The following is a 24,019-nucleotide window of genomic DNA, read 5'->3' on the forward strand; positions in this document are numbered from 1 at the left end:
GTGCTTAACCTGTGTGCAGCCTGCAGGGAGGCTGGGCGAGTGTGCCCGGAGCTAGCCTGGGGCCCCCCAACCAAGAATGGTCCTTTCTCTTAAAGCAATGAGCAAGGAAGCACAGGGATGCTGCTGTGGAATGGGTCTGCACTGCCTATCTGGCACTGTACCTCTTGGCTTTGTGTCTGCACACATGGCACTTGGGTGCAGCCCTTCTGAATGCTAGTGGTCCTTCGTAAAGCCAGACTTGCCAGCCAAGGGCCAGATTCTTCCGCCAAATGGATATTCAGCCTGCCCCTGGCAGGCTGGCCACCCAACCCTGCACTACCCCAGGGCCACCCTGCCACACGCTATGCCACACACCCTGCAGAGCATTCTGGCACCTTCAGGGGCAGCACAGGCCGCAGAGCAAGGACCACTGGTGCCCACAGATTTGTATCACTTTTTATTATACAAAATAAAATGCCATCTCTGGTGCGTATTCACGCTGTCTCTAAAAAATCGCCGAGGAATGCAGTCCAATCTGCTCTCATTTCTCGGAAGGATGTCACGTCTCAAAGGCAGCTGGAGTCCTCTCTGAGGACAAAAGCAGATGTGACCACTTGGGCCAGTCAAACACTGTGGCTCCCAGCCTGCCCACTGCCAGAAGAGCTCTTCTCAGCAGCTGGGCTGCAGCTACTAGGGATAAATTGGCAGGCAGCACATCGTCCCCTTCACCAGCCGCTCTCTGGCAGCCCAGTCGGTCATCTCAGCTGCTCCCCTGGGGACTGGTTGTCACAGCGATGTGCTGGCACTGTCCCCAGACAGCCAGCCATCCTGGGCTTCTCTTTGGGCAGGCCTGGGCCTGGACCTTAAGGGATCTCTGTGTCCATGGAATAAATCTGAATGAGATCAGACACAATGTTATCAATGATTGGCTTGGTAAGGTCTTCACTAAACACCTGGAAAGGAAAAAGAAAACAAGCTCCAGTTAGACTCCCCCAAGTCAAGCAAGGCACTGAGCCCTCGTCGGAATGCCACTGCCCAGACAGGGGAGGTGCCCAGAGTCCGGCTGCCAGGGATAGTGGTTCTTGTGCGAGGTCAGAAAATACCACAGGGAAGAGGCCTTTTGCAATCATCTGCCCCAGACAGGAGACAGGACTTGTGCATGGTCACAGAGGAAGCTGCAGACAGCGGGGCCCGGAGTGCAGGCTCTGATGAGAGCAGCAGGCACAGGAGGGGCGACCTGGAGCTGTGCCCCTGCTGACGCCAGACAGTGCAAGGACACTCAATAAGCTGCAAGGCGCATCCACAGGAGCCCCAACCCATGAGGACTTTGCAAAGTGACAACCCTGGGCCACTGGCAGCGCAGGGGACACGAAAGGGACAGCACAGTGAAGAGCAGCAGTCCCAAAGGCAGATGCGAGCATCCTTCACTAAGGCTCCTGCTGCCCCGTTCCCCCGCCCCAAGGCTGCCCGGGGCTCCAGGCCTACCCCAGGCAAGCAGCTGTGAGCCATTGGGAAAGGTGAAGGTGAGGGTGTGGGGCTTTCAGAGGCTCAGGGTGCATATGTACTGGGTGTACCCCATTTAGACATTTAGTCTGGGTGTCCCTGAAAACAGCCTCATGGCAGCGCTCCACCCTTGGGCAGGCTACTCCCGGGGCAGAGAGGGTGCTAGCTAACCTGGCAAAGAGAATGTACAGGAAGGTAAGCAAGTAAGCAGGCTGGACAAATTGCCACCAGCAAGAAGCAACAGAGGGTGACATGGCTGATCTAAGGGTCCCACGGGCTTGGGACCACCTCACCCACCAGGCGTCCTCAGAGGGCAGAGGCTAGCAAGCAGTGGTAGCCACTTCTATACTGACTGTCCAGGCCCAAGGCCACTATAAATCCCACAGAAGAGAGCACCTGGCCTGAGCTCTGGGCACCCAATCCCAGGTACCTCCGGCTGGGTGTGAGCTGGGTGCACCATGACAGGAACAGCGTCACGCCAGGGACGTAGATCTTGCGAGGAGCACCCTGGGCATGCAGTCTACTCCCAGTGCTCCCGCTCAATCAGTCTGAGTGGGGCAAGCAACGTGTCCCTGCCTCCACAATACCTGTGTACTCTTTCGGCTGCCTGCCTACCTCTCATCCATCCATCCATCTCTGCAAAGCACTCTGAGGCTCCTGAAGGGTAGCTCTGATTTCCACCTAGTCCCCACTCAGTTTAACTGCTCTTGGCTCACATCAGTGGGGTCCAAGCAGGACAAGCCCTGTACAAGGGCATTTGGCCACCACACCAACAGCACCCTCCCCGCCACCCGCTGCCCATGAAGACCAATGTAGCCCAAACAACTGCATTGGTCCACTAGTCCCAGGGGACTTAAGCTTCCTTTCCAGGCAAGGACTAAAGAGAGTGGCAAGCAGCCAAGGACAGGGGCTTCCATCAGGAAAGGGGGCCCAGGGCAGGTGCAATAAGCAGCCACCTCACCTGCCACCATGGCCTCTCAGCCTCAGCAGGTACCTCCACGCCATAGATGCGCAGGGCCAAGTAGAGCACGGCCACGGCCAGATGCTGAGCCGCGAAGCGCAGGCACAGTCCTCCATGGTAGCTGTCCCGCAGCAGGGCCCAGGCTGTGACAGAGATGGGGGTCCGCTGCCAGCTGTACCGGTTCAGCCAGTTCTTCAGGGAAATCAGGTAGTGGAGCAGGTACTGCAAAGACAGACACACTTCAGCCGGAATACCGCCAGGCTCCAGCCACTCTGCCCCAGTGGGCACAATCGTGCTGCCTCCTCATACCAGCCCTGCGGTGGCTTCTGGGCCACTCGGGGAAAAAGCTACAAGACCTGCTGCAGGCCTGCCTCTCACTCCATGTGGAAGATACACTCCATCGCACTCTGGGCCTGCACGTGCGTTACCCTCCCCGACATCCAACCACCTCACTGTCCACCATTCCCCCGTGCTTGCCATTCCGGGTGGCCATGGCCATAACCGCCCTCTGCAACACGGGCCCACTGCTGCCACCATGGCACATCACTCTGGATCTGGCGCCACAGAGAGCCAGGTCCTTGTCTACTGAATCCTCATGCAGCACAGGAACACACGGCCAAGCACGCTGGCCGGCCACACACACCGGCACACCCCAGCCATGCATCCCTATGGTCTTGGCAGCGAATTTCTAGGGTCTGGCACTGGTGTTACTAGGCGCTGAGCCCATAACCTCCAAGGCCTCAACATGTGCTCCCCAAGCAGAGCCAACTCAAACCCAGGCAACTCCACTACGGACTGTGGACAACACCAAGCACAGCATAACTACTTAGCTAAACAGCCCCTGCTCATGTGAACACTTTTATTGACATAATTGTTGTTTGTGCTACATCTGTGAGGAATCACTCCAGCTCCCTGCTAATGCAGTCCCTGGGAGGCAGCACGTGACAGCTCAAGTCCTTGGGCCCCTGCCAGGTACCTGGGAGACCCCGAGGAGGTACCCTGTCCCTGGCCACGACAAGCATTCGGGGGAGCCAGGGAATGAGAGTGGCCTGTTACCCTCTGTGTCAGCCTTTCAAATGTTTCCCAAGTAAAAAAAAAAAAATTTTTTTAAAATATACATATATATATATACATATAAAGAGGGTTGGCCCTGAGGCACCAGCATCACATATGGGCGCCGGTTCTAATCCCAGCTGCCCCGCTTCCCACCCAGCTCCCTGCCTGTGGCCTGGGAAAACAGTCGAGGACAGCCCAAAGCCTTGGGACCCTGCACCCGTGTGGGAGACCTGGAGGAAGTTCCTGGCTTCAAATCAGTCCAGTTCCAGCCATTGCGGCCACTTGGGGAGTAAATTAGTGGATGGAAGATCTCTGTCCCTTCCTCTCTCTGAAACTCTGCTTTTCAGCTCAATAAATAAAATCTTTGAGAGGAAAAATAAAAAAAAAAACCTGAAATCCTAGACCAAAGTCACACAGCCTGCTTTCTCTCTGGCCATGGGTCATCCTTGTAAGTGCCACATCTATGGGGTCCCTAAGAGGAGGCCTCTGCCAAGTCTCATGCCTTCCAGGCGCTTCCAAGTATGCAACTTCCCTCAGGCCACTCCGTTTTCTTCCTGGGAGTGGAGGTCAGCAGAGCTGTACACACACCCTGAGCCTTTACAGCAACGGCCCCCCAGCAGGAAGGTGTGCGACTGCACAGCACAGCTGGGCCTCGCTTGGCCCCAGAGCGGGCTGTCAGGAGAACCGAGGCTCTGCTGCTGGGTGCTCACAGAGCGCGAAGCCTTTGGGCCGCCGTCCACAGGGCCCCAGCACATACCTTGTGTGGGTGCTGGAAGGATACCTGGAAGCGCAGGATCCTAAGCATAAGGAGCTCACACTGCACGATGCTGTCCCGCAGCTCCCAGAAGCGTGAGTCCAGCTCCAGGGGCTCGCTGCTCGGGTTAAAGTACCTGCGGGAACAAGAGCGGCCCTCGTGGCACCAGTGAAGCTACCCCTGCCACGGCAGGACGCCCTGGCGCGGCCACACCCTCAAATCAACGAGGGGCCACACTCGCTGGATACAGGGTCACTGGGTCTGCTGTTGTCACAATGAAAACTGTGCCCGAGGGAAAGGAGGCATCTACAGAACGGCAAGCACAAAGATTGGCTCTTTGCGACGGTTTCCGAAGAACCGGAAGCACTAGCTCCGAGAGGGCTGTGGCTTCCGGTTACAGGCAGCCCAACACTAGGGTGGTCTTCACCTGAGGAGACAGCACCCAGGGCTCTTAACTCTGGGAGCAAGGCACATTCCACATGAATGCCATCTTCCCAACAGCAAATGGCATACAGTTTTGTAGTTTCTTCCTTCCAGATCTTTCTATCCTACTTACACTGGCCATGTGCATGACACTGCCACATACACAAGCAGCCGGAGATGCATGTGAACAGAATTCATACTCGGGCGATCAAAGCTGTCTGCCGGTGACTCACCCTTACGGGCTGCTCCTCATTCTGCAATTTCTCTGCAGCCCCCCCCCCCATGTGCCCACGTCTAATTAGAGGCTCCCACCATTTCCCCTTCAGCTGCTCCTCCATGCTGGGGCACAGGCAATTACAGGCTGCCTCCAGCCACCCTCTCTCGGCTTCCTGCCCGCTTGTCTCAGTCCGTCCCTGTACACCGTGAACCTGTTAGGCTTAGAGGGTGGGCAGCGCTTTTTTTGTTACCTGTTTATTTTAAAAGCAGCAGAACAAAATAGCTTTCTTCCTAATGATTAGAGTTCCTGGAAGGCTGATGACGCACAGCTAGTTAGTAACTTTCCATCAACTGCACAGCTCTCTCCTGCCCCCCCAACTCCAGGCCTCGGTGATGCCCACTTGACTGGGCACTGCCAGTCCTTGGGTCCAGCTGCACTGCCTGTGGATCCATACACACTTGCCTCCTAAGTGACTTAACTCAGTTTCCTGCCCCGCCTCAGCAAGACAACTGCCCTGCTGGGTCTGTTCCGTTCCTGGGCTGGCCCAAAAAAACCAGCTGGGAGTCAGATCTCTGAACTCCCTCTGCCAGAGCCATAGCTCTGTGTTCCATTTGACCTTTGAAGCTCCCCCACAATCTGGCCCACCTTCTCTCCCACAGACTCCTGACCTGGCCCCTTGGCACTGCATTTCCTCCCTCTGCAGTCAGCGCCCAGGACAAGGCCATATAGGTGCTTCCTTCCAGTGCCAGCATCGGCACCAAGAGGGCAGGCACAGCAGGAGCCTACTCTGCACTGCCCCTCCACCAGCACCTTGGCCTGGAAGCCATTACCTGTTGGACACGTTGATGATGTCACGGGTACGCAGGTGCTGCTCCTCCACTTTGCCAGCCAAATAAATGGCTGTCATGGCAACCAAGTAAGGGTCATAGGCATCCAGGTTGATCTCGCCAAAGAACTTATGGTAAATGGTGCAAGCAGTGGCAATGGGAATGGAGTGCATCCCCAGTTTGATACCTACAGAGAGAAAGCAGTGGGAGAATCCTTCAATCTGCTCCCTGCTCCCCCACTGGCTCAGGCCTGAAAGGCACAGAGGTAGCTCACATCAGACTCAGAGCTTGCGGGCTGGCTGCTAGCAGCAGCCACAGGTTTCTCAGCCTTGGCCCTGGGCAGCTGTTTGGTCACAGGGCCCTCTGCAATAGATGTGGGGTGTGTACAGCCCCATGTCATGCACGTGCTGTGGGTGTGCACACCACACTGACACACAACAGTCCACACTAAGCTCAGTTCCCAACAGGCATAAGACCCTGGCAAGAAGCACATGCCCGTGCGTATCTCTCTACCTCGGCAAGCAAGCACTGAACTAGACACCGTCTGCCCCACAGCTCACCTACTGTAAACCCTGCTGACAGAAGGCAAAGATGCCACAAGTGCTGATGTCACATTAAAGAGCATACTCAGCACAGACTAGAAAGGCAAGAGAAGCAAGCAGGGTGAGCACAGGCGATGCAAAAGAACAAAACAAAAACAAAAACAACCCAGCAATCTTTGCTGCCAGGGAAGGAGACCAACACACTGCAAAGTGACCTGAACTCAAAATGCAGAGCTCGACGGGCATGGACTCAGGCAGAGGGTAAAAGCTACCCCCACCATGCTGCTCAGCTCCTGAGGCCACCATATTGCATCATGGAGTCCAAATGCTTCACGATGAGCCTTGTTAGCAACATAAGGTCCAATGGGCTGAGCACAGGAGGTAGAGTGTGTTCAACATCCTGTCCCTAACAAGGGGGATTTGCTCCCTGGGGCTGCTGTAGCTCCTGACATCAAATGACCCACAGACCAGAAGTCTGAACCCCGCATCACGGTGCCAGTAGGGCTGGTCCCCCTTTCGGAGGGTCCAGGGAGTCTGTGTCTCATTGTGCACTGCTCAGCTCCTGGCCCCATCATCACCTCCAGTAGCAGCACATCTCCTGTTTCATCACCTCATGGCCCTCTCCCATGACTCGTCCTGCCTCTCTCAAAGGTGACTGGGAGCAAGCATTGCATGATAATTAAAATGCCACTTGAGACACTCGCATCCTGCACTGCAGTTCCTGAGTTCAAGTCTCTGCTGCTCTTCCAATTGCAGTTTCCTGCTAATACAGACCCTGGGAAGTAACAGGTGATGGGTCAAATACTCGGGTCCCTGGTATCCACAGACCCAGATGAAACTCTAGGTGCTAGCTTTGGCCTGGCCGTCCCAGTCCTGGGCATTGCAGGCACTGGAGGTATCAACCAGTTGAGTTCAGTATCTCTCTTTCAAATAAATAACTAATGAGTGTGGTCACAGTTGTACCCACCCCAATAATGTAAAATAATCTTCCCATCTCCAGGTCCTCAATGATATGTGCAAAGTCCCTTGTGCTATGTGAGGTGACATTCACAAGTTCTGGAAGTAAAACAGGAACAGCACTGGCAGCCTACACAGCACCAATGCAACATGTTCATAACAAAGTGCTTCCGAAGGAGTTATCAGTACATCCAGATGTCAAGCGCAGTTAGACTATCCTGCCAAGGGACCCGTCATTTCAGAAGATGCCACATAAGGTGGCACTGCAGTGAGCCACCAAGCCTGGGTAGTCACAGAAAACCCCAATTTAAAGCCCTGCCCCCACTAGTGGATGGCAGTAAATGTAGGGATGCTGCCACCCTTTGACAGTATCCTCTGACACTCTCCTGGGAACTTAATGCAGCTTTACAGCTCACTGCAAGGTGCCAGCTTGCCACATTCTCTCACAGCGTCCACAAGCATGTCGACTCGAACACATATCCTCCCCCACGGGGCACACAGACCAGTAAGGAAATGACTGTTCAGTGGAAGAAGATGTGAATTGAGCTTCACAAGGTGAGAGAAAACTTTTTTTTATTTTTTCCAAACATTGGCAAAACTGTAAGGCAGCAATGCCTCAAAAGTGTGAGGTTTTATTTTGTATTGCTAAATTCCAAAGCACATAAGCCATTTCCTGCCATGTTTTCGTAGTTACGAGGACTCCTCATCTTTAGACCGCAGCAGTGCTCCAGTGCCCCCGCGGCTTCGTCCACGGGGGTTTACGGTTCAAGAGCCCCGTGAACGCTGAAACCGTGGAGAGCCCCAAAAGCTACACTTGCAGCGGTTTCTCTGTGATTAGTGACAAAATTGAATAAATCAAGAATGATAAGAGATTAGTTGCTAATCTTTTACCATGAAAGTAACATAAAGTAAGAGAAACAACAAAATAAGTATCTTAGTAACATAAGAAAAATAAAACTGTAACAAGAAACAAAAGGTAACTGTTTCTGGTTGAAAGAAGCAAAGAGTGTTTCTGTAGCAATGGCAGTGGCTTCCGTTCCGCACAGTGGAAGTCCACGCAGCACTCCGAAAGGCTGCACCCCACGCAGCGCCGAGCAGGTGGGGCCTGGGGCGAGGCGAGGGCGTGGCCTGCTCCACAGAAGGCCGGGAACCCTGGCCGGGGGCCTCTGCGGCCCTTCTAGACCACGTCCTCTCTCGGGCCTGCAGGACCGTGCTGGCACTGCGGCTGCCGGCGTGCGCGTGGACGCTCAATGGGCGTGCTGGACAGGCAGAAGCCCCGAGCCCTGAGCTGGGCCTCTCCGGCGAGCCACGCCGGGAAGGCCTGGCCTCTTCCGCGTCCTGCCGGCATCGGCTCGCTCGGCGCTCACTGTCCGCGGCCCCCGGCCTCCGCGTCCTGTCTGCGCGGGCTGCCCTCTCCCTGGCGTTGGTTACCTGCCTCCATGATGAATCTCGTCACTCGGAAGTGTACCCTCGCCTCGGGCACCGGCCGCCCCTCGGCCCCCAGCGCCCCAGCCCCTCCTCCGTGGCTCTCTCGGCCCACGGCCTCCATGAAGCCCCGCCCCGCGGCGCGCCGCCGCCGCTCCCCTCCCACCGGAAGGAGAAGGTCCCTCCGCACTGCTCGGTCACCTCCCGGGGCTTGGCGCGGCGGCCACGGCCGCCCCGCTCGGCCCGGTCCTGAGACCGCGGCTGCGCGAAGGAAGCGGCCCTGCCGAGTGCGCAGGCGCAGCGCAGGCGCAGCGGTCAGCTCTGCGTGCGGGCCTGAGGACGCAATCCTGGACTCCGCCCGCAGAAGCAAGCTCGGCGTTCCTGGGCTCAGGGCCCGCTTCCGGGAGACACTCCACTCCCACACTGCAGCTGCCCGCCCTGGAGAGTGAAGCTCCGCCCCTGGGAGCTTCTTTGTTCTGTCCCTGAGACCAGAATCTTTCGGAGCTGCTCCGCGGGAGCACGAAGGTCCCCCAGCGCCGAAAGTGACAAGTTGGGGCTCCCAGGTAGTGGTTTAGCGTGGTGAGAGCTGGCCCCATCTGCCAAGCATTGGGCAAAGGGCGCTTAAAGGACTCCAGGTTAGAGTTGTACATTCCAAATCTGGATTTGCAGGAATGTCGCACATATGCATGAGACCTGAAGGAAATGCTGTGCGAGATTCCAAGGTATTTGGTAGTGTATTTCCCAGCTGCTCCGAATCTACTTTGTGCTCATTTTTCAAGCCTGCACACAGTGGGAGTTTAATAAATGTTTCTTGATTGAGTGTTGACTGTGAAGCACATCTTTACATCCCATAATCCTGTCATATCTTCCGGACACAGGAATCATCGTGCATTGGACAGCATTCTCAGATATTTGCGTAGTTGCTTGACTCAACACTGCTGAGAAGCAAAAGGCAGTGCTCCCTAAGCCTCCTACCCAGTCTTTTCCCCATCCCACATAACTCACTTAACTGGGGTGGCCAAAAAGAGCCCCAACTTGTCCTCTCCAAGCTCTGCAGGCTTGTGGAGATGGTGGCTTTGAGACAGCTCCTTCCGTTCTCAGCTGTCGCTTGAGCTTAGGACAGTGACACCGCGTTCTCCACCCTGTCCTCTGTCTCTTACCAGGATGCCCCACGTTGCACCCAATACTGCCCACATCGCACCTTCATCCTGTCACATTGACAGGTGCAGCCGTGCAGCTGGGGCACCAATCACCTGCCTCAGGTCACATTGACAGGTGCAGCCGTGCAGCTGGGGCACCAATCACCTGCCTCAGGTCACATTGACAGGTGCAGCCGTGCAGCTGGGGCACCAATCACCTGCCTCAGGTCACATTGACAGGTGCAGCCGTGCAGCTGGGGCACCAATCACCTGCCTCAGGTCACATTGACAGGTGCAGCCGTGCAGCTGGGGCACCAATCACCTGCCTCAGGTCACATTGACAGGTGCAGCCGTGCAGCTGGGGCACCAATCACCTGCCTCAGGTCACATTGACAGGTGCAGCCGTGCAGCTGGGGCACCAATCACCTGCCTCAGGTCACATTGACAGGTGCAGCCGTGCAGCTGGGGCACCAATCACCTGCCTCAGGTCACATTGACAGGTGCAGCCGTGCAGCTGGGGCACCAATCACCTGCCTCAGGTCACATTGACAGGTGCAGCCGTGCAGCTGGGGCACCAATCACCTGCCTCAGGTCACATTGACAGGTGCAGCCGTGCAGCTGGGGCACCAATCACCTGCCTCAGGTCACATTGACAGGTGCAGCCGTGCAGCTGGGGCACCAATCACCTGCCTCAGGTCACATTGACAGGTGCAGCCGTGCAGCTGGGGCACCAATCACCTGCCTCAGCTCACCACTCTGTCCTTCTAGCATGACCTTCCCGCTCAGCATTTCTGCCGGTAACAAGGGTTCCTACCCCTGACGCTCCCCTGCTTGCTTTGTGCGTGCCAAAGCAAGCACACCTGTCATGCCTTGAGTACTCTGGCTCCTTCCAGATCTGACAAGTTCAAGTCTATGGGTGACCCCTGGGACATGAACCTACTGCCTTTAAACCTCCTACCTAACCTCCCACATCTGTATACACACTGCCCATGCCCCCCATGGATACACACACATGTACATTGTGTGTTCCTTGCTACACACGTGCATATGTCCATGCATATGTGCACACACACACTCCTGTTGTCCTTCCCTGGGCCTGCCCCTGGTGCGCCAGCCTGTGCATGCCCTCTGCACTGCCCACACCCCTGGGTCTCACAGTTAAACGGCACTGTTTGAGCACCTCGCCCTCCCTTGGGCCTTTTGTGGTGTGAAGAGTCTGGCTTCTGCAAGTAATAGGTGCTGGTGAATGCGAGTCAAGGGAGTGACTCAATGAACACATTAAATTTTAAAGCCTTGGGTCACAAGGCACTCTCCTGGCAGGCAGCCTCAGGGAGTGGTTGATAAATGAATAATTCACAAGCACCAATTGGCGCCAGCAGTACTCAGCCACAAGCAGAGCGTGCCTGCAGACCAGCCCTCCCTCGCCTGCACCTGTCACCTGTGCACCACACCTGTCTCTTCCCCCTGACTCAGATAGCAAGCTCCCTGAGGGCACAGCAGGATTCTGGCCCATTTGCCAGCCTTTCCTTGTCTAACCCAGGGCAGGGCCTTGACAATAATTAAGTCTCAGTCCTCTTCTCACAGCGATGCTATTATCACATAAGAGGATGAGTCACTTCAATGAATTAAATTCTTCAGTTGCAGCTCAAAAGCTGAAGCAGAGGAAGATGCCAGAGGCATGCGGAGCACAGAGCCTAGCATGGGGGTCTCTTTTCTAAAGATTTCTTTTTAAATTTTCTTTTTTCTTTTTTTTTTAAGATTTATTATTTTTTTTAATTGCAAAGTCAGATATACAGCGAGGAGGAGAGACAGAGAGGAAGATCTTCCGACCGATGATTCACTCTTCAAGTGAGCCACAATGGCCAGTGCTGCGCTGATCCAAAGCCGGGAACCAGGAACCTCTTCCAGGTCTCCCACACGGGTGCAGGGTCCCAAAGCTTGGGGCCATCCTTGACTGCTTTCCCAGGCCACAAGCAGGGAGCTGGATGGGAAGTGGAGCCGCCGGGATTAAAACCGGCGCCCACATAGGATCCCAACGTGTTCAAGGCGAGGACTTTAGCCGCTAGGTCACTGTGCTGGGCCCCACAGACCCAAGAACATGCTGCAAAGCTTGCCAGCAGAGTGGTCCAACCTGTTCTGCTTTCCATCCTCTGCCGAGGCAGTCCCCTGCTGGCCTAGAGGAGCTGCCCATCATGTCAGCCATATGTATCTGGGCGTGCTGTCCCCTGCACAAGCATCAACCACTGAGGAAGCCCTGTACTGATACATGCACTCCAAGGTCAAACCATACATACTGTGATTTTCTCTGTGACCAGGGTCTGAGTTCAGTGGTCTAGTCGGGGCGTCTCCCAAGAAATCTCACCTGAGGTGACCTCAGACCTGACTCCTATGTATACCAGCCAGTGCAGGGTCAGATTCAGTCTGTCACCTGCACCAGACAGTGCACATACCAGTAGATGCAGCTGCCTGGTCAGTTCCACCCCAACCCCATATCTCACACAAACCAAGAGGTGCTGAGGCTCAGCCCAGCCAGCCTACCACAGACTCAGTCCTTGCACACACTAGTGGGTGCTATGGCCTAGTTGCAGTGACCCCCAATAATTCCTACCAAGCCCACCTCCAGCCCTGGTTTTCACACATATCAGCCTCTGCTGCAGCCTAGACTAGTAGCCCAGCCCACATCCCATCTTGCTCTAATGCACACGTATGAGTGCTATGGCTTAGTTCAGCCTGTCCTGTCCCCAAACCTAGCCCTCATGTATGCTTACAGGTGCTGCTGCCTTGTCCAGCCTGGCTCACACCCAGCCCTGGTTCTCATGTTCACCAGCAGTAGGTATAGCCTAGCTAGGGAGTACCCACAGTTCCCCTACCAGGCATATTCCTGTCCTGAATCTTGTGCCTGCCAGGAGTTACTGAAGTCCAACCTGACAAGACTCACACCCAGTCTTTGCACTTACCGGCTGGTAATGCAACCTAGCCTGGCTGACCGACATCCATTCTGGCTCTCGTGGACACCAGTGGGTATAGCAGCCTAGTCAGCCCAGCTCACCCCCAGACCAACCCACCTCCAGTCCCAACTCTCATGCTCACCAGTGGAAGCAGCAACCCAGCAAAGGAGCTCATTACCAAAGTTCCCATACCAAGTGCACTCCCAGCCCTCGGTCTTGTGTGTGTCAGTAGGTGCTGCGGCCCATTCTGAGAAGGCCTGTCCCTAGTCTTGGCATTAGCCAGCAGGTGCTGCAGCCTAGCTCAGCCCAGCCTTCCCCCAGGTCCAGCTCTCACCAGCAGGTACAGCAGCCTAGCCCAGCCTGGACTGCCCTCAGCCTTCATATGAACTGGAGGGTTTTGCAGTCCATCTATGCTTGACCTGTACCTGTCCTGACTCTCACCTATGCCAGTGTGTGCTGTGGACTGACCCTGTATGGCCCACACCCAGACCTGACTTGGGTGCTGCAGTTTGTTTCCAGCTTTGGCTCTTGCACTCACCAATGGGAACTGTGGCCTAGCAAGGGAGTTCCCCAAGTTCCCCTATCAGGCATGACACCAGCAATGAATCTCACATGTGCCAGTGAGTGTTGCTACCCAGACTGACATGGTTGGCCCCCAGTCTTGGCACTCACCAGCGGGTACTGCAGCCTAGCCCTACTGGCCTTCACCCATTCAAGTTCTTGCCAATGGCCCACCACTAGACTCAACTCTTATGTGACCTAGTGGATGCCATGGTCTAGCCTGGCCTGTCTTACAACTATTCAAACTCTGTCAAGTGCCAGCAGTTGGTAGAGCCTAGCCCAGACTGGCCCACCCAACATCCACCCCACACACATACCGACAGATGCTTCAGCCTTGCCCAGCCTGGTTCACTAATCCCTAGCTCTTGCACTCTGTGACCAGGGTCTGAGTTCAGTGGTCTAGTCGGGGCGTCTCCCAAGAAATCTCACCTGAGGTGACCTCAGACTTGAAACTGTGGCCCAGCAGCAAAGTCCCCAGAGTTCCCCTACCAGGTCTGTTCCCAGCCCCAGCTCTTGCACAGACATGCATGTTGGTGGGTGCTTCCACCCAGCCTGGAATGGCCCACCCAGAGTCTCAGCTCTCGTTGGTGGGTGTTACAGCCTAGCCCAGCTGGGGACAGCCCATACCCTGTCCTGGCTCTCATGCATGCCAATAGGTGCTGTGGCCTGACCCAGTCCAGCCTGGCCCCAGACCTGGCCCATATAAATGCTAAGGAGTGCTGCAGCCCTGCCTGGCCTGGCCTGACCCGGCCTGGCCCCAGCCCCAGCTTTTGTGTTGCCCAGTAGGAGCTATGGCCTGGTAGGGGAGTTGCCCAAGCTCTTCTACCAGGCCCGCCCCCAACCTTAGATCTCATGTATGGTGGGGACAGACGTCTTTATCGGTGTGGTCTTCCCTCTGTCCTGGCCTTTGCATGTGCCAGTGGGTGCTGCAGCCTGACCCTGCCTGGCCTCTTCCCAGCCCCAGCTCCTGTGTCGGGGGGTTCCTGTCGGGTGATTTCTGTGGTTCAGCCTGGCTCTGCCAGTCACCACTTCCAGCTGTCTGCATAAACTGGCAGGTGCTGCAGTCCCACAGAGGTGAGGCCACAAGCCCCCTACAGAATATGACCCCAAATCTGGTTCTCTTGTGTTCTGGTGGGTGCTCCAGCTCAGACTGATGTGGCCTATCCGCTGCTTTAACACTCGCAGGTAAAAATTGCGACCTAGCCAAGCAGACCTGACCTGTCAGCCCCAGCCTTTGTGTGCACCAGTGAACAATAGGTGATACTATTTAGCCCAGCCCAGGTCTGCCACATGTGTGTGAGAGGGCACTTTGGCCTGACCCAGACATGCCCGCTGGAATCCCCCTCTAAACAATTCTTTCTTAGCTCCCTCACCTACCTATGGGTGCAGTGGCCCAGTCTGTGGAAGACCCCAGAAGTCATTTCTCCTCTGTCACACATGCCCTCAGGCACTCCCACTCTGATAACATCCCCAGAACCCCTTCACTGGGGAATTTGCAGCCCCCCAACCTGGGGACCAGGGTGGCATTCCCCATATTCCCCACTTGTCTTTTTTTTAAAGGGAATTTTAAAAAATAAGCAATTATGCTGGCACACTGGTATAGTTAAAACAAATTTGATGAGTCAGTAGTCACATGTATGATTATCAGCTCTGTGCACCAAGTTCACCGCTGCCGGACAGTGAAAAAGTGACCCCTGTGAAGAGTGACTTGAAAGCAGATAGAGTGACAAGGACCTCCACAGAAAGAGGCGGGTGGAAAATGGGCCAGAACCCGTGGAGAGCACGGCGTTTTATCTCTCTAATGCATAACTTTAAAGTGAAAAGCAGAGCAAAGGTAACTAGGCAGCAGTTGTGTTCGTATCTAAATAAGAATCCCACATGTGCCAGTGAGTGTTGCTACTCAGACTGAAATGGTTGGCCCCCAGTCTGACACTCACCAGCTGGTACTCATTTGTGAATATCACCCTTGGTCCCCAGATGAAGGGACATTAGAAACTGAATTTTTAAATTTTACTCAGAAAAAAATGGTGAAAAGGCTCAAAGGATAGAAGATATTCATGTAAATTTTTGGATTACATGGGCTTTAATTAAATTTATTTAATTTCATTGGAAGGGGAACCTGCAAGAAACTCTTCCAAGAGGAGATGCTGCCGAAATGTGGCTAAAAAAGAAATGCCTCAAAGTACATATGAGGAGGATGGAACAGGGGGACCCAGGAGAGACTCCCCTAACAGGAGACGCCACTGTAACGCAGCTAAAAGGAAAAGGCCTTATACTACAGAAGAGAAAGATGGGAAAAGGACAACTCAGGAGAGATTCCGCTGATGGGACATGCCACCGTGATGTGGCTAGAAAAGAAACTAAAGCTTCCCTTGTTAAAACAGCAAAATTGCAGGACTTCTCCAAAATTTTTTAAGATTATATTTTTATTGCAAGGTCAGATATACAGAGAGGAGGAGAGACAAACAGGAAGATCTTCCATCTCTGTTATTCCACAATGGGTCGGGAGAACAGAGATATCTTCCTCTTTCTTAGACTGAGCGAGGAAGATGTTAACTATAATCAAGACTGTAATAGGTAAATTACAGACAGCAGACTCAAATCTGCCTTAGACATCAGCAAAAACTTTAAAGACATACAGTGGGATCCAAGAGCGATCCTGACAGCCTCTTAACAGGAGGTCATATGCATAGAGCAGGAGGGGACCCCAGAGTGGAACAGGAGGACAGGAGGAGGCTTGTATCCCAACCCTAAAGACTCCCAGTAGCTCACCAAGGACTATCAGTATGGGCACCAACTGCCAAGGAGATCACAGGGAATTGGAGTGCCCTTGTAGGCCGAGAACTCTGAGGTCAACCATTCCCTATTGGACCTCCCATGCAGGATGGAAGAAGCCCAGATCCTTCCTCACAGGATCTAATGTCATCGGAACAACAGCCAGGAGCCCTGAGCAGTCCTCAGAAACAGAAGAACAGTAAACTTCCTTCGGGACCCGGGAGAGAAGCTTTCTCTGGTCCTTAGTTCCAACTTTGGGTCCCCACACTCCCTTGCAATGACCATCAGGGTCTCTCTGGAGCCCCCAAAACTAGATCAGATAGACAGAGAACAATAAGGTATTGAAGATTTCTCTGCACATCCCTCCTAAAACTGTTCTGCTCCTCAATCCTTAACATATGGCTTGTTAGGGCCCGGTGCGATAGTGTAGTGGCTAAAGCCCTTGGCTTGCATGCGCCCAGGATACCATATGGTCACCAGTTCTAGTCCTGGCAGCCCTGCTTCCCATCCAGCTCCCTGCTTGTGGCCTGGGAAAGCAGCTGAGAATGGCCAAAAGTCTTTTGGACCCTGCACCCGCATGGGAGACCTGGAAGAGCTCCTGGCTCCTGGCTTCACATTGGCTCAGCTCCAGCCGTTGCAGTCACCTGGGGAGTGAATCATCATATGGAAGATCTTCCTCTCTGTCTCTCCTCCTCTCTGTATATCTGACTTTGTAATAAAAATAAATAAATCTTTAAAAAACAGAAAGAACTTGCATTCTCTAACATATTGGTCACTCAATACCAAATTAATTGACTTCATGATATTGTTAATTTCCATGTTTCTTCCTGTTGTTGAAGTTGTGTAGTGGCTTTTCATTGGAGGGGATGATATTCAGCCAGCTCTACCTTCAGACCAGGGATGGTCTCCCAATGAAACTGTTGAATGTATCTGGACAATAAGATGCTGGACTCTCTGCATGGTCCATGCCCGCAGTGAAGGAATCATGACAGGATATGAACTGTACTACTGTAACAATGTGGAGGAATTCAATGTGGGGGAAGGTTTGAGGAGGGGGTGGGGAAATCCCAGAGCCTATGAAACTGTGTCATAAAATGAAATTTTAAAAAAGATTATATTTTTATCACCAAGTCAGTCATACAGAAAGAGACAAAGAGGAAGATCTTCCAACCATTGATTCACACCCCAAGTGGCCACAATGGCTGGAGCTGCACCAATGTGAAGCCAGAAGCCCAGAGCCTCTTCCGACTCTCCTACACGGATACATGGTCCCTAGACTTTAAGCTGTCCTCCACTGCTTTCCCAGGCCACAAGCAGGGAGCTGGATGGGAAGCAGGACTGTCAGGATTAGAACCGGCACTCATATGGGATCCCAGCACATGCAAGGCAAGGACTTTAGCTACTAGGCTACCACACCAGGCCTTCTCTGAATCTTCTAGAGAGGAAAATGAGTCTGGAATTAAAAAACGGTTAAGTATCAGCCCATGCTGTCTCACCCATAAATCTGATCAAGGACATGCCTGAGTACTTGATATTCCCCAGAGACCACAAGAATTACGATCACTTTACCCAATTACACTTAACCAAGAAAATAATCAACCTGAATAATTATAAGATCTAGACTTTAATACCATCACAGCTTTTAAACAGTGGGGTGCTGGACTGTCTGACATTGTCTGTACCAGCAATGTCGGGCTACACTTAAATAACAGACTGATGGAATTGTGATTCCTTATGAAGGATTAAACCACTGTAGTAAAATGAGGAAAATCTGTCAGAGGGTGGGAGTTTGGGGGAAATCCCAGTCTATACAAAATTGTACCACATAATTCAAAAATTCAAAATAAAAAAATACCATCACAGCTTTTAAGAAAGCTTGTGCATCCTATGGACCCACTTCTTCATATTTGTGGGAATATTTAAATGGCTGGAGCCAGGGAGCAGACTGGATTCCTTATGATTTTGAAGTAATAGCAAAAATAGGGCTTTCGTCTTCTCAATATTTACAGTGGAAAATGTGGAGGAGTGATATGTTAAAGGAAAAATTTCAATCCTTAGGAGCATCAGGTCGGCAATTCCCTGAAGGGGACCAATTGACTTATGATATGTTAGCTGGAGATGAGCAGTGGGTTACTACAGAGCAGCAAGTACAACTACTGCAAGCTGTGTTCACCCATATACAGGACGCAGCACTGTGGGCACGGGAGAAAATTGAAACTGGGTCTGAATTTGCAGACAGTTATATAAAAGTCATACAGGGGGATAGAGAAGCTTGTGCTGATTTTGTAAGACATTTGACTGACTCCACAGAAAAACAAGTTAGGGGAGAGGACACTAGGAAATTGTTATTAAGGCAACTAGCCTTTGATAATGCCAATGAAGACTGTCAGGCAGCTATTAGTCCTATAAAAGAGACAGAAGATCTTGCGGGTTACCTGAAAGCCTGCTGCAACATAGGGACAAACATCCTGCCTGCCTAGCAGCACTAGAAACTTTTGCTATTCAAAAGCAAATGAGTGGGTCTCAGGACAGGCGTCTCATGCCTGGATCCCAGACGCCAGCCACCACGTGCACGTGGTGAGCTGTCCCCGGGTCTACCTGGGCTCCAGGGGCTGCTCCCTTCGGGGTGAGTACACCGGGGGGGGGGGGGAGGTCTCTGAGACTGGGCAGGTCCGGGGCCCACCCGCTGCCCTCATTGGGCAGTGGGTGGATTGCGGAGGGGCGTGACCTTGGGCCTGGGGGTTTAAACTTCCAGCAGCCTCCCAGCTGATGGTGGGTCTCAGGACAGGGCGTCTCATGCCTGGATCCCAGAAGCCAGCCACCACGTGCATGTGGTGAGCTGTTCCCCGGGGTCTGCCTGGTGCCAGGTTCCGCCTGCTGACCGCCCGGCCTGGACCTCTGGGGTTTTGGTTCTTTGAATCGCTGCTTAGGTAGCTCCAGGTTGAATCCACTGTGCTTCTAAGGACGTGAATCAATCCTATAGATTCCCAATGACAGTAACTCTTTCTTTGAAGAACTTGTAATCACTGAATACTGCTAACCACCAAATACCAGTCCATGTAAAAGCTAAGACTCGGGGCTTGTCCCATAGAATCATATCCTGTAACCTGACATGATGATGGATCGGGAGACGGGTCACATGAAGCAGGGCCATGACATTAACTAGCACTCAAGAACTATATCCGGGGGTAGATTCTGTGGGAGATGTGTGAGCCAAACTCTGTGGAAATTCTAGCCCCACCGGTTAGCTCAAGAGACGGGGTGGTGATGGACTAAGCTAGGTGTGACCAAGGAACCTGCCATCAATCACAGGTAAAGGAACCTGCAACAGTCTGGACTGGTCAAGGCAGCAGCACCCGAATGTGCATCCTGAATAGGGTGTTTGGTGGGCCGGGCTGCAACGTTCATCACCAACTCATACAAGGCCAAATAGAGGCCAGACTTCTCCAGAACCTGGCCTAAAACCCAATGGCATGTATGAGAACTGGGTCTGGGAGTGGATCAAGTGGAAGAATTTGGAAAACTCCCTAGGCGAGTCATAGCTCCCGCTGGTGAACATATGCTCCAGACCTGGAGGTCAGACAAGCTGGGCAAAGTAGCTCCAATGGCTGGCTAATGTGTCAATTGGTAATGGAACGGGGCGTATCGGGCAGGACTGAGCAAACCTTCGCCCACATGTGAAACTAGAGACCAGGATGGAGCACAGGTCATGCCAAGCTAGGCTCTTGAACCTACTGGTCTACTTGAGCCAGGAACGCTAAGCCACAGTGTCTAAGGCAGAGAACAGGACAGGTGAGGGGCTGAGCCAAGCTGAGTCAGAGCAACAACTAGCATGCGTGTAATCTACGGCTGGGAACAGGCCCGGTTGGGGAGCTAAGGGGACACCCTAGCTGGGTTGGGTTGAGGTTCTCATCAAGGGGCGCATGGGCTGGAATGGGGGCTGCGTTCTGATCAGGAAATGGTTGTAATCTCCCTTGGCACAAGTGTGGACTGGGACTGGATGCACCAAGCTGGGCCAGATTCCAACACCTTCTGGTGTCCTGGAGGACCAGGGTAGATGTGGGGTGGACTAGGCTAGGTCTCAACCCCTACTGAGCCATGTGTGAGTCGTATGTGGATATGGACAAGCCGTGACTGGGCTGAAACATCCAACAGCAAGGACCAGTTTGGGTTGAAGGCCAGTCAGGAAAAGCCACTGTTCCTGATAGGACAGGAGGTGAACTGAGTAGGGCTGGCTCATGGACCCACTGGTATGCACGAAATCTGGCATTGGGAGAGGTTCTGATGGAGGAGCCTGGGCAACTCCTCTGGCAGGACACAGACCCTGCAGGTGAGCGTAATAAACATGATAGGAAACAGCCCAGAACAGGCCATGGAAAGTTACCCACTGCCATACATTTGGCATGGGTCAGGGGGCAGACCAGGCTGAACCAGTTCTCGTCACCCACTGGTAAATCCGAGCACCAGAACAGTGTGGGTCGAACCGGGTTCGGTCGTGACAAAAACCAGTGCACATTACAGAATGCCAAGGTGAGGTTACCTGTACCGGATATGACTGCAGCGCCCAACAGCTCATGTGAGAACCGGGCGGGAGGGGTTGGAGCCGGCAGGGGGAATAAAGGGGTTCCCTTGCTGGACAGCTACTCCCACTGGAGAGCGTGAGCTGGGATGGGGGAAGACCCTACCAGGCAGGGCTACAACACCTGTGGGCCTCATGTGGACCAGATCGGGGAAAAGCCAGGCTGAGCTCATTGACCCTACTGGTGCAAACAAAATTAGAGTGGGCTAGGGATGGTTGGGATTTGCCACAGCATCAGCTGGCAGGGGCTGGCACTGGAGGCTAAATCTGTCAAGTTTAATTCCAGAACCACCTGGAGAGTGCATAATCCGGGAGTGGGAGTGGCCTGGGAGGGAAATAGTGGGCTCCTCCCTCTTGGGTTACCACTCCCACTGGAGAGCATGAAAATCAGGACAGGGGCTGGGGTGGCTAGACAGAAAGGCAACCAACAGTATGTGTGTGGACTGGATAGTGGGGTTGGTTGGGTTGAACTAGCCTTCAATGCCCATTGACATGTATGAGAACTGACTGGGATGTGGGACAGACTGGACTAGCCTGTTGCAAATACCGACAAGCACGGGAACCAGGGTAGGGGGCGGGCCTGGTGGGGGTTATTGTGGGACCCTGCACCCGCGTGGGAGACCCGGAAGAGGTTCCAGGTTCCCGGCATCGGATCGGCACACACCGGCCCGTTGCGGCTCACTTGGGGAGTGAATCATCGGACGGAAGATCTTCCTCTCTGTCTTTCCTCCTCTCTGTATATCCGGCTTTCCTATAATAATAAATCTTTAAAAAAAAAAAAACAGTTTGCATGATGGTTTCCTTGTATTAGAGAGAACATACAGAATTTGTCTTTTGGGGATTGACTTATTTCATTGAGCATAATGGTCTCTAATTGGGACCATCCAGTTACAAATGGTATACTTTCATTCTTTTTAACAACTGAGTAATATTCCATGAAGTAGATGTACCACAGTTTCTTTAACCACTCTTCTTTGAATGGGAGCCTGGATTGTTTCCATGTCTTTGCTACTGTAGATTGTGCTGCTGTAAATACAGGATTATAGACCCCCTTCTCATATGCAGTTTTCATTTCCTTTGGGTATATTCCTAGGAGCAGGATAGCTGGGTCATATGACAGGTTTATTTGCAATTCTCTAAGCACTTTCCATACTGATTTCCACAGTGGTTGTACTAGCCTGCACTCCCACCAGCAGTGAAGAAGGGTGCCTTTCTCCCCACATCCACGCCAGCAGGTGTTGTTAGTTGAGTTCTGATAGTAGGCCAGTCTCACTGGAGTTAGGTGGTACCTCAATGTGCTTTTCATTTGTATATCTCTGATGGCTAGAGAGCCTGAGCATCTTTTCATATGCCTGTTAGCCATTTGAACCTCTTCTTTTGAAAGATATCTGTTCATTTGCTTTGCTCATTTTCTCAGAGGGTTTTTTGTTTCTTTGTTTGTTTTACTATCCCTAGGTTTCTGAAGCTCTATGTAAATATTGGATATTAGCTCCCTATCCACTTGTGTAGTATGCAAAAATTTTCTCCCATTCTGTTGGTTGCTTCTTCACTTTGTTAATAGTTTCCTTTGCTGTACAGAAGCTTTTTGGTTTGATGTAATCACATCTGTTTATTTTGTCTTTGACTGCCTGTGCTTTTGGTATCTTTCCCCATTCCTATTTCTTGGAGAGTAATTCCTACGTTTTCCTTTCATAGTTTGATGGTTTGGGGGTGTAGATTTAGGCTCTTGAACCATTTAGAGCTGATTTTTGTATAATGTAACAGGTGTGGGTCTTGTTTCTTAATTCTGCAAGCTGCTATCCAGTTGTCCCAACAGCATTTGTTGAATAGACCCGGATTTTTGCCTGGATTGTTTTCAGTTTTCCTGAGGAACTAGATTGGACTATAAGATGTTGGACTCTATCTTTAGTTTATGCTTGCAAAGAGGGAGTCTCAACTGTACTTGATCAGTGGATATGCAACAAGGTGAACATTCCACATGGGGGGAGGGCGGGGGGAGGGGTGCGGTGATTCCCAGTTCCAACGAAACTATATCACATAATACAATGTAATCAATGAATAATAAAAAAAAAGATTAGTTGGCTATACATGTGTGGGCTCCCTTCTGGCATTTCTATTCCGTCCCATTGATCTCTGTTTTTGTATTAGTACGAGACTGTTTTGATGAACACTGCTCTGTAGTATGTCTTGAGGTCTGGAATTGTTTTTCCTCCAGCTTGAATTTTATTCTTCAGGATAGCTTTTGCTATTTGTGGTCTCTTGTGTTTCCAGATGAACTTTTGTATCTTTTCTATCTCTGAGAAGAATGTTGTTGGGATTTTGATTGAGATTGTGTAGAGTCTGTATATTACTCTTGGTAATATGGACATTTTGATTATGTTGATCCTGCCAATACAAGAACATTGTAAGTTTCTCCATTTTTCAATGTCTTGTATCTCCTTTTTTTAATATTTTATAATTTTCATCATAGAGGTCTCCCACATATTTAGTTAGCTTAATTCCTAAGTTTTAAAGATTCCTCTCCACTATTTTAAAGGGGATTATACTTACTATTTCTTTCTTAGCCATGGAGTTATTTGTGTACACTAGTGCCATCGACTTGTGTTCATTAATATTGTATCATGCTACTCAGTCAAAGTCTCTTATGAGTTCCAGCAGTCCCCTGAATGAGTTTTTTTGGTTCTCCTGTGTAGAGAATTATGTCATCTGCAAATAGAGATAATTTCAATTCCTCATTTCCAATTTGGATTCATTTAATTCCTTCTTCTTGTCTAATGGCTCTGGCAAGGACTTTCAATACTATGTTGACAAGTGGTGGTGGTGCTCGCTTCGGCAGCACATATACTAAAATTGGAACGCTACAGAGAAGATTAGCATGGCCTTTGCGCAAAGATGACACGCAAATTCGTGAAGCGTTCCATATTTTTTCAGCATGCCCCACATCTGGGACCTTGGGTGGGTGGGAGACTGGGTGGGGATTCTCCCTCAATATCCCCCTTCACCTCAGATACATAAATAATATAATATATATATATATATATATATATATATATATATAAAGTGGTGGTGACCGTGGACATCCCTTCTAGTTCCAGATCTTAGTGGAAAGGCTTCCAGTCTTTCCTCACATAGTATGATCATGGCATTGGGTTTTTCATAAATTGTTTTGATTGTGTGGTAGAATGTTCCTTCTGTGCCTATCTTACTTAGGGTTTTCAGCATGAAGTGGTGTTGGATTTTACCAAAAATCTTCTCTGCATCTCTTGAGATGATCATATGGTTTTTATTTTTCATTTTATTGATGTGATGTATCACATGTGTTGTTTTGCGACTGTTGAACCATCCCTGCATGCCCGGGATGAATCCCACCTGG

At 52.0% G+C, this 24,019-nt stretch overlaps 1 protein-coding gene and 1 non-coding gene across 3 annotated transcripts; one reads left to right on the forward strand and one right to left on the reverse strand.

Moving 5' to 3' along the window:
* Positions 1-415: 415 nt before the first annotated feature.
* Positions 416-9,081, reverse strand: CCNQ (cyclin Q). Of its 2 annotated transcripts, XM_058658874.1 has the most exons (6): positions 8,651-8,701; positions 6,281-6,357; positions 5,724-5,907; positions 4,257-4,389; positions 2,444-2,665; positions 416-932 (listed from the first exon to the last, which is right to left on the reverse strand). In XM_058658874.1, the coding sequence occupies exons 3-6, from the start codon at positions 5,891-5,893 to the stop codon at positions 843-845; spliced, it is 615 nt and encodes a 204-aa protein (XP_058514857.1). In that variant the 5' UTR covers positions 5,894-5,907; positions 6,281-6,357; positions 8,651-8,701; the 3' UTR covers positions 416-842. The 2 variants fall into 2 exon arrangements, with proteins under 2 accessions (XP_058514857.1, XP_004598894.1); XM_004598837.2 differs by lacking the exon at positions 6,281-6,357 and having other exon boundaries at positions 8,651-9,081.
* Positions 9,082-23,466: 14,385 nt separating this feature from the next.
* On the forward strand, positions 23,467-23,573 carry LOC131478674 (U6 spliceosomal RNA). Its single transcript, XR_009244605.1, has one exon. It is a non-coding gene; the product is annotated as a U6 spliceosomal RNA (small nuclear RNA).
* Positions 23,574-24,019: the final 446 nt, after the last annotated feature.

The sequence above is a fragment of the Ochotona princeps genome, chromosome X (assembly GCF_030435755.1).
Source record: "Ochotona princeps isolate mOchPri1 chromosome X, mOchPri1.hap1, whole genome shotgun sequence".
Taxonomy (NCBI): domain Eukaryota; kingdom Metazoa; phylum Chordata; class Mammalia; order Lagomorpha; family Ochotonidae; genus Ochotona; species Ochotona princeps.